Raw genomic sequence first — 9,526 nt, 5'->3', positions numbered from 1 at the left:
TTTTTTTTTTTTTTTTTTTTTTTTTTTTTGAGACAGGGTCTCACTATGAAGTTGAAGCTGACCTGGAACTCACTATGTAGTCCAGGCTGGTCTTGAACTCACAGCGACCTCCTGCCTCAGCCTTAAAAGTGCTGGGATTACAGGCATGCACCAGCACTCCTGGCCTCATTTTCATTTTGAGACAGGGTCTTTCTAAGTGGCTAGGTTGTCCAGGCTGGGCTCAAATGTTGGATCCTCCTGCCTCAGCCTCCCAGAGTGCTGGGACTGTAGGTGTGTGTCACCACACCCAGCTCAAGGGGGAGGTTTTGACACTGAGCTGTGGGTCTTCTCCAGAGCCCCTGAGCCCTGCAGCCCCCCATGCTGCAGGCCGCAGTTGGGAGGTGGTCTGCTGGGCAGAGGAGGAGCTGCCCACGAAGGGGCACACGAGTCTAGGGTCCATGGCATGCCATGAGTTGGAGCTGGAGCTGGGATGCCAGGGTGCCAGGCTTGTGGCCCTGGCCTCATGGTGGCCTTCCTTCCCTGTTGGGTTGCAGAGAGGAGCAGGAGGGGCGGCCGGCCATACTCGATGTCCACGCGGAGAATGGTGGCCCTGTACGATTATGACCCACGGGAAAGCTCACCCAACGTGGATGTCGAGGTACAGCAGGGGTCATGGGATGGCCACACCCTAAACCACACCCACGCTGAGGCCACACCTATGCCCTCCTGCCCCTGCTGGGAGACCCTGTGGGGAGCAGGGGTAAGAACTGTGGCCCCTCCAGGCATGGCCAGGCACAGTGGCCTGGTGTCCATGGACAGCTTGTCATCCAGAGCACTCTCCATCCCCGGTCTGGACACTTGTTCCTGTCCCCAAGCTGGTGGCACGGGCCTGACTAGCCCAGGGCCCAAGTGTGGCCGGTCTGTGTGCTCTCCAAGTCACATGGCTGGCCAGTACGTTGGTCACACTTGATCACAGGTCTGCACCCATCAGATGCAGTGCCCTGGAGGGGCCCCACTGAGGCCAGCAGTGAGGGGCCACTGTCTGGATGAACTGTCCCCATGACCCAGGCACCCCTGTCCCATGACTGACAGAATAGCCAGTAACCCACAGTGGCACCTTTGGAGAGAAACAGAAAAGGAAAGGAAGTTCCCATGGTCGCCATGGCTGGCTGAGCCCTCTGTCCCTTGATTTCACGCTCAGAAATTTAAAAGCATTTTTTTTTTTGGTTTGTTATGGTTTTTTGAGACAGGGTCTCACTATGTAGTTGAGACTGACCTGGAACTCACTATGTAGCTCAGGCTGGTCTCAAACGCACAGTGATCCTCCTGCCTCAGCCTCCCGAGTGTTGGAATCACAGATGTGCACCACCATGCCCGGTTTAAAAGCATTTTTTTGTGTCATCCACTCAAATCAGGGTCTGGGGCCTGAAGGGCATGGGGCAGTGGGTCCTTGAAGACAGGCATTGAGCCCAGCACCGCCCACCCGTCTGAGGCACTGAGCAGGCCCTTCGGGAGTGGCGTTGGGTGGCAGGGCGGGGCGTCTGTGCGAAGAATCTCCTGATGGCTGAAGGTCCTTGCGCCTGGGTGGTAACTGGTGTGGTGGTGTTTGCGCCTTCCCAGCCGCACGACCTCGAGCTTTGGCCAGGATTCGGCTCCACTGCAGTTTCTAGGTCGAGCCACCTGGGCCGCAGACCATGCAGATTGGAGAGCACGGATGCCAAGAACTTATGTTTAAAAAGAACCCATGTCTAGCAAACTGTTCTGTCTTCACAGGCTGAACTCACGTTTTGCACAGGAGATATTATGACTGTTTTCGGTGACATCGACGAAGACGGATTTTATTACGTAAGTTTCTGGAGCATTGAGAAGCAGTTTCGTTGGCTTTGTGGGGTTTTTTTGCTCATCTGCTCTCAGAATCCCGTGTGCACGTGGAGTGCCCCGCGCTTTGCCAGGAAGTTCACCAGGGGTCTCCGTGTCTTGCATGCAACATTCAGGAGCGCTGTGTGGCCTCCATGGGTGCTGCTTTGCAGAGAGCAGCACTTCTCATGTGTATAAAGTGCGGCAAAATGCAGAAACGTTCTGACACTTGCAAACTGCCAGCGTCTGAAATTCATAGGGCAATTTAGTTTTCAAAATCTGTTTTACACCCAGGCAAGAAAGGATGGGAGAAGCAGGAACTGAACACAGAGCCTTCACTGAGTGCATCCCCAGCCTTTTTCTTATCTTTGAGGTAGGGTCTCATTTAGTTAAGTTGCCTAGGCTGGGCCAGAACTTATGGCCATCCTGCCTCAGCCTCCCAGAGTGCTGCAGTCACAGGCAGGGGCCACCGCGCCACCATGCCCAGCTCAGGAATTCTCATGTGGGGACATTAAGAACTATGAATAAGCACAAGGTAGAACCGCAGAGATCTTGGGTCTTCACAACCCTCCTTGAAGGTGTCCCCTACGTGGCTCCCTGCTCTCTGTCCTCCCAGGAGAGAGGAGACTGCAGCGGGAGGTGGGAGGCTGGGGCTGGGCGGGTCCCGGCCAGTGGCCGTGGCCTCTGAGGGATCAGAATCATCTCTGCGGCCTCGTGACAGCCCCTCCCGCTGGGCGCCCTCCACTCAACTGTCCACTTTGTGTGTGGCTTCGGCTCCTTCTGTTTCTTTCAGCAAAAGCTCAGTTTGGCTGATCAGATTTTGCTATTTGGTTTCTCTGTTCACTCATTGTCTTCCAATGGAAACCTTGGTCTGCTCTGACTCGTTTCTAATTGGATCACCCAGTTAGAACGCTGTTATGAAGACCGTTTATTTACCGAGACATATATCCTTTCCTTAGTTTAAAAACCCATCCTCCTCCCTCACGCCACCCTCCCCTTGGTACTCACGGTATTTGTGGGCTTCGGTCCCACCCTGCTATTTCAATGACCGTATTTTTATAAAGCATTTTGCTGTCTGGGGAACGCTGTGTCGAGGCTTCGCTGCTGCACACAGCATACCTGTGGTATTTTGTGTAGACATCTGGGTCTCTCTCAGACTGAACAGAGTGGCGTCTGGTGCTGGCCCATGGACAACTTTCTTCCCTCCAGTTTCCCCTTTGTCTATCAGAAAAGATTTCTGCTCTGTTCTTATACACCCTTTGCACATCTTGACCCCATTCCTAGGGACTGGAAGACCTCATTGTCTTGGAAAGAAGTTTTTCCTGGAACATGCTCTACTGGCTACTTAGGAAACATGTTGGAGGTGTGTGTGCATCCAATCACTTTTCTTAAAGTGTCTGCCAGTCAGCGGATTCTCTTGGGCTCCTGAATCATGACTTTTCTCTCTTCAGCAATGCGTACACCTTCTTTCTCTCTTTCCTGTCTGGGGTGATCTGTGACTTATGGAATTTAGTAACAAACATGTTGTTTCCCAATATATATTTATTATTTATAGGTCAGCTCATCAACAGAGATGGCCTGCTATTCCAACATTGGGAGGCTGAGGCAGGCAGTGTACAAGTTTGAACCTAGCCTGGGCAATTTAGTGAGATGCTGTTACAAAACAAAGAGCGAACTGGGGTGTAGTTAAGTACGAAGTCCCTGGGTTCAATCCTCAGTACTGGGGGAAAAGGAAAGAGTGATTTAGAGCACTGAATTTATTTTTTATAAGTCAGTTGATGATCGTGGTCTATAATTATTTTTGTTTTTGAAACGGGATCCCACTTGGTAGTTCAGTCCTGCCCTGTACTATGTAGCCCAGGCTGGCCTCGAACTCACAGCGATCCTCCTGTCTCTTGCCTCCTGAGTGCTGGGATCATAGGCGTGTGCCACCATGCCCAGCTATAACTATTTTTAAAGCACTGGATTTGATGTTAGCATTTTCTCGAGAAGTTACTTTTCTGTTCCCGAAATGCTCCTGACCTGTGCTTTGGAGCCCGTGCTGTGGCTTTTGGTGCTGGGTTGTGTCAGAGTTGAGCGCTTCCTCTGTGGGGCTCTGCACTGCATCAGAGGATGTGGGCGGGGCTGTTACTGAACGGTTGTTAGAATCAGCCTTCAAATATTTTCATCACAGAGAATACAGCTGTGCAAACGTTTTTACTTGCTTAAAGGGTTACCTCATTGGGTGGTTTTTCAGAAAAGGTTCACATACCGTATTTATAAATACGTCTTCTTAGCTTGTTGAATGTATAAGCAGCATGGATATAGCCCATTTTGGGAATTTAAGAGCATTTCTGATGTCACCCACTTGTGTTCAGTCCCTTGAGCAGCCTCACCGTGTTTCGTGGCGTGGCAGGACTCAGCTCCCTGCACAAGCCGAGTGCCCTCCCCTCTGCTCTCAAGAGCTTGCACTTGGGCACTGCCTGGCCCTCAGATGCCGGACTCGGTTTTCCAGGAGTCCTCTGGTGTGGAGAGCATGTCAGCCACCGTGCAGGCATCTCCATCCCCGGTCCCCGCGTGCCCCACCTGAGTCCCAGGCCTGCCCCGCCACCCCCATCTTTTCTCCCCTTCCGCCCACGGTCCACATGAAGCCACTGCCTCCAGGTGCAGCCAGTAGTTGACTCAGGCGCTCCCTGCCCGGCCCGGCCCCATGTCCCGCTTTACTGTTCACACACACCGGTGTGGGATGCTGCACATCCAGAATTGCCAGGAGTGTGTGTGGGGGTGCCCCACCTGAGGACAACCTCTGGGTGGCCAGTGTGTGGCACAGCACAGAAGCTGGGGGCAGCCCTGGGACCTGGTGGGGAAGTGGAGGGGCAGGTGACAAGCTCCAGACACCCGGGTCAGCAAGGCCAGGTGGGCTGGTGTCCTTGGGGACAGCGACAGGATATGGCTGCAGCAGCACTGGGGTACCCCACAGTGCCACCCAGTGCTGCGAGTCTGTGACAGGGCCTCTCGTGGGGCAGGACATCCAGGCAGGATCTGTGCAGGGAGACACAGGCTCCCCCAGAGTTGCACAAAGATGGCTGTGTGTGGGAGCAGGCCCCAGACAGGGTGGGTAGTGTCTTGTAGATGTGACTGAGCCCTGGGTAAGGACCAGCCAGGGGGACAGGCACAGTGAGCAGCAGAGGAAATGATAGAGAAAGCACGGTGCAGGGCGGGTACAAGCTTCAAAGCAGAGGCTGGGTCAGGGGAGCAGCTTTGAGTGTCACCGGGCAGGTAGTGGCAGGACGAGGTGGGAGGGGCCAGGGGTGCCTTTTTCAATTTTTAACTGTGGTGAAATAAACACTATACAAAACTTACCATTTCAAGCACCTGTGAGAGTACAGAGTGATGTTAAGGACAGTCACACTGTCACATGGCCAACCACCTTCTGCAGAGCCTGTCACTTCGAGAAACTAAACCCCGCCCCCAAAAGACAAGTCCAGGGATGTGCCTGCATGGGCACCTGCACGCCTGTCCCTCTGCACCCGGCCTGCTTCCCTTTGGCGCCACCCTTGTGTCACCATGCTGGGCAGGGCCTGATATGTGCCTCCCCTCGGGCTGAGCAGTATGTACCAGGCTCGCTCACTCACCTACTGATGGGCCCCGGAGCTGCTGTAGCTGTTGTGACACAGCTGTCAAATGTGGGTGCACTGGTATCTTTTTGAGACCCCCACCGTCAGTTTTTTTGGGAAGCAGCCCAGCGGTGGAGCTGCTGGCTCGAGTGATTCCGGTTCTGATTTTCTGAGGAAAGGGCCCTGTTTGCTGAGGAGCCATTATTGCACATGTGCTAGTTTCTTGGAGGTTTTCTCTGTGGAGACTCGGCCTGGGGATTACTGATGAGTGGTGCTCAGGACCTGTCTGTGTGCCTGGCCCAGTCTGGCTTTTGGATAGCCCTTTGTCTATCCCGGCCCTTTCACCTTAGCAGAGCAGCTGGCCCCTCTTCTCTCCAGCCTGGCTCTCCCTGGTGTCCTTAGCTATGATGGGGCAGGCTGACCGTGTCCTGTTGCATCCCAGGCCTGCTGCGACCTCACTGTGCCGCCTGGGTGGCCTGGGACTCGGGCTGTGGGACCTTCCTGCCCCAGCCACCCAGGTCAAGATGCAGGTACTGCCTTGCCCAGGGAGGCCAATCTGGTGGGTCCTGTGGTGGCCTCCTGCCCTGCAGGGCACCTGTCCTCACCGGGTCTCTGGAAGGTGCTTGGGGATCCCAGGCTCAGCCATATGGAAGGAGCTGTTGCCCAGAGTGGCTCCCGGGCTCGTGCATGGACCCACGCCTCACCGGTTCCTGGACTTTGAAGTTGTGGCTCAGGCTGGCGGTGTCCTCTCCAGGTGCTGGGGACTGAACCCAGGGCCTCTGCACAGAGCTACATCCTGGGACAGGGCCTCCTGTCACTCAGGGGCCCAGGCGGGGCTTGAACCTATGTTGCTCCTGCCTCAGCCTCCCTGGGTAGGGTGCAGGGCTCTCACCGCCAGACTTGTCCTGGTGGCTGCGTGAGCCCCGGCACCTCCCTCACCTGGTGAGTCAACACTTCCGCTGTGTTCTCAGGGGGAGCTGAATGGGCAGCGAGGCCTGGTGCCTTCCAACTTCCTGGAGGAAGTGCCCGATGACGTGGAGGTCTACCTGTCCGATGCCCCATCCCTCTGCTCCCAAGACACAGCCCTACGTGCCAAGGCCAAAAGGGTAAGCAGACCTCCCTAACCCCATTTCGTGTCTGCGTGTGGTCTCACGTGGCCTCTGCGGTGGCACTGTCACGTTGGGGCCCAAGAGCACACCCCGACGCGCTCGGTCCTCCGCGCGCACCCTAGGAGCCTGTCCTACACCTCTAGTCCCGGCACACGCAGGGACCCTGCAGCTCTCGCCAGGCTGCCCGACCCAGGCCCCCACACGACAGACGCACACCTCAGGTGACGGAGAGAGCCGGGCGCGGCCCCACCCCGCAGGAGCCCGGGCTCACACAGGCCAGGGCCGCTCGCATCTGCCTGTGACACGCATGCGTGTTGTGCACCTTTGCTTCACGCCATCACTGCGAGCCCTGCCTGTCATGTTTTACGTATATATTTTTATTTCTCTGTCATCCGCTTGGACACAGAAGAAGAGCGTTCATTTCACACCCTAAGCAGGCATGTAGCCTTCACGTAAGTGAGCAGCGGAGACACCTAGAGAGATACCGACTTAAGCTACCTACACGGACCGTGCGGTAGCCTTAAGGCTTCACTGTGGGCTTACAGAGAGGACAAAGAAATATGTCTCAAAGCCTTGGACCCAAAGTGCTAGGCTATCACTTGGTCTCAGTTGTAAAGCAACTGAACACGGAGTGAGAATATGCTCTTTTCCAGTTCTCTCCTACGAATGCCCTTCAGTATTGGGAAGGCCAGCATTGGGAACATATTTCTTACCCAGCGAGCTGTCTGTTCACAGAGAGCGCTCCACTGTCTGCTCTGAGTTAGAGCTGCATATTGCATTGTTAGCCACTCAACAAAGCACAACCTAACCAGTCTGTTTACTTGAGGGAGTTTTCCTTTGAAGCCAAATGAGAGCCACCCTCTAATCTTAAGAAGGAACAGGTGAGGGGTGGACAGCGGTGGCCCATAACCATACCTCTACTGTGGGAGAGAGCGTCGCTCCCCGCCCCACAAGCACAAGCATGTGCACAGGCAGGCGGCCTCTGTGGGTTCCAATGCAATACTGCGTGTCTGACACGTGCAGCTCCGCGATTGCACTAGGGAACCTGTGGTATCTTCAGGTGTGCTCTGGGATGCACTTCTAGGTGTCTTCCATTACAAGTAGACCTTGATTCCAAATCCAAGCAAGCTTGAGGCCCCTCAGCTGTCTGCCTGCCGCCTAATGAACCTCACCTCCCCTGCTCTGCGGGAGCGAGAGCCTGGGAGTGGCGGCCAGGACCTGCAGCGCTGGGGGTATGGAAATGCTCCCCATGCTACAGACGGGACAAAATCCCGCTCAATCATTTGGAAGTAGCGCAAACACACACTAAGGGCCTTTAAGCTTCCTTTGATTGTAATTAAGGGTCACTTTAGTTTTTTTTTTCTTTCAACCGGTGTGCCATCTCCAATGTTTCTGTAGTTTCTAACTGACCCAAGAGTGCACTCAACAACGCCAGGATTTTGTATAACCAAAGTAGCTTTCAAACGCATCCAAATTCCCTCTTAAGATGACTGATGGGTCCTCGGCCAACCTGACTCAGTCTGATTCCAACACCTCCCCATCTCTAGTCCGAATTCGCAGAGTAAATTGTGACCTAGCTTTGTTTACCAAAGCCACGGCCACCCCCCTCCCAAGCACCGGCCGTGGAGAGAGGCCGCTGTGGGAGAGGGGCGTGCTGCCTGGGCGCACTCTGACACTTGAAAGAAGAAACGAACCACCCTTCCTTCCTGTGGCGGGGGACGGGCGGTGCGGTGTGCCGCGAGCGGAGGGCGTCGGTGGGCAGCACTCAGTAAACTGTCACAATGTACCTACTAGGTTCCTCCTGAGGGTTCAGGGCCAACAAGGAGAGCTCCATCCCCCACAGTCCACCTCCATTCGGGGTCACCTACGTCATCCATGGGTTCTGGTAGTCCTGGGAGAGGCAGGGAAATGTCCTCGAAAAAGAAAAAGGGGCTGCTTTCCAAAGGCAAGAAACTGCTGAAAAGGCTGGGTGCGGTGAAATGACCCTGTGCTTCTGGACAGCTTCCAAACCTATGTGATTTTCTCTAATTCCAAACTAGGGCTTTCATGACTCAAGCACTTCCTAAAAACCCACCTCTCCTCCCCTGACACCAGTAGAGACACGCACTTTCCACTACCATCCACTCAAAGCCACCGCCAGAGCGGAGAGCCGCTGGTGCCCTCTGTCCCTGCCCCGGGTCTGGCCAGGAGGCGGGTGGGCGGCGGGCAGTGCTCTGGGCTCTGCCCTCCCCACCTGGCTCCCCGCTCCTTGCCATCCATCCATCTGTCCGTCCGCCCCACGGAATGACTTCCTACCGTCCCATCCAAATGCCCGCCTCCTAGTGCATAGCTTCCACCGACTCTGGTCTTGAGACCCTAGTTGAGTTCGCCTTGATGTTCTGCCTTAGAAATGCACATGAGTTGTACTGTCTAATAAAAACGCAGTGTATACTCTGGACGTGTCGTGCATTCCTGGTCTCCCCCTCACACACAGCAGCGTGACATCTGTTCAGGCTGTGCAGTCTGAGGTACTGGCCTTAGTCTCTCACAGTAGGCCAGGCCCCGCCCCCACCATGTTTACACAGCCAGAAACTCAGAAAGGGGCCAAGGGACAGAGAGCTCTGCTTTGTGCTACAGCATGTGGCACACAGATTTCTGTTAACTCTCACTGTCAGAAAGCCACACACCATACCCCACAGCAGCACACAGGCAAGGGAAGCCACAGCCAGCAGCCAGGTGCCCCTCCATGGCCCCAGACCCACCTTTCTCATTGGCATCTCAACAAAAGACTCACAAAGTTGTATTTGATGGTTACTATTTTGTAATTCTTGTCCACTTGTAAATTGTTTTTACTCTTTTTACATACTTTTCAGACTGCCTTTCTTTTGTAATTTCTGGAAGGTTTATAAACGAATGACAAAGCTTTCCCCATTGTGTCTTCAAAACTCTATTGTAAATTGTAACATAATAGCATTGCTAGATTAAAAGGACAATTCATCTGTGATT

The 9,526-nt window shown here is 54.5% G+C and overlaps 1 protein-coding gene across 11 annotated transcripts in view; it reads left to right on the top strand.

Annotated features, from left to right (window-relative positions):
• Window positions 1–8,610, top strand: part of Rimbp2 (RIMS binding protein 2) — a 117,354-nt gene extending 108,744 nt beyond the window's left edge. For 7 of the 11 annotated variants that reach the window (XM_019204565.1, XM_010604283.1, XM_010604279.1 and 4 more), the window contains 4 exons: window positions 534–637; window positions 1,753–1,824; window positions 6,404–6,538; window positions 8,336–8,610. In XM_019204565.1, coding sequence (XP_019060110.1) covers window positions 534–637; window positions 1,753–1,824; window positions 6,404–6,538; window positions 8,336–8,524 — 500 coding nt within the window. In that variant the 3' untranslated portion in view covers window positions 8,525–8,610. Of the gene's footprint in view, window positions 1–533; window positions 638–1,752; window positions 1,825–6,403; window positions 6,539–6,947 lie in introns of all 11 variants that reach the window. The other 4 variants (XM_019204570.2, XM_019204566.2, XM_019204569.2 and 1 more) reach the window with 2 other exon arrangements.
• Window positions 8,611–9,526: the final 916 nt, after the last annotated feature.

This window comes from Fukomys damarensis, unplaced genomic scaffold, assembly GCF_012274545.1.
Source record: "Fukomys damarensis isolate Sample0158 unplaced genomic scaffold, DMR_v1.0_HiC HiC_scaffold_12, whole genome shotgun sequence".
Taxonomy (NCBI): domain Eukaryota; kingdom Metazoa; phylum Chordata; class Mammalia; order Rodentia; family Bathyergidae; genus Fukomys; species Fukomys damarensis.
This window is presented reverse-complemented; position numbering and strand designations above follow the sequence as displayed.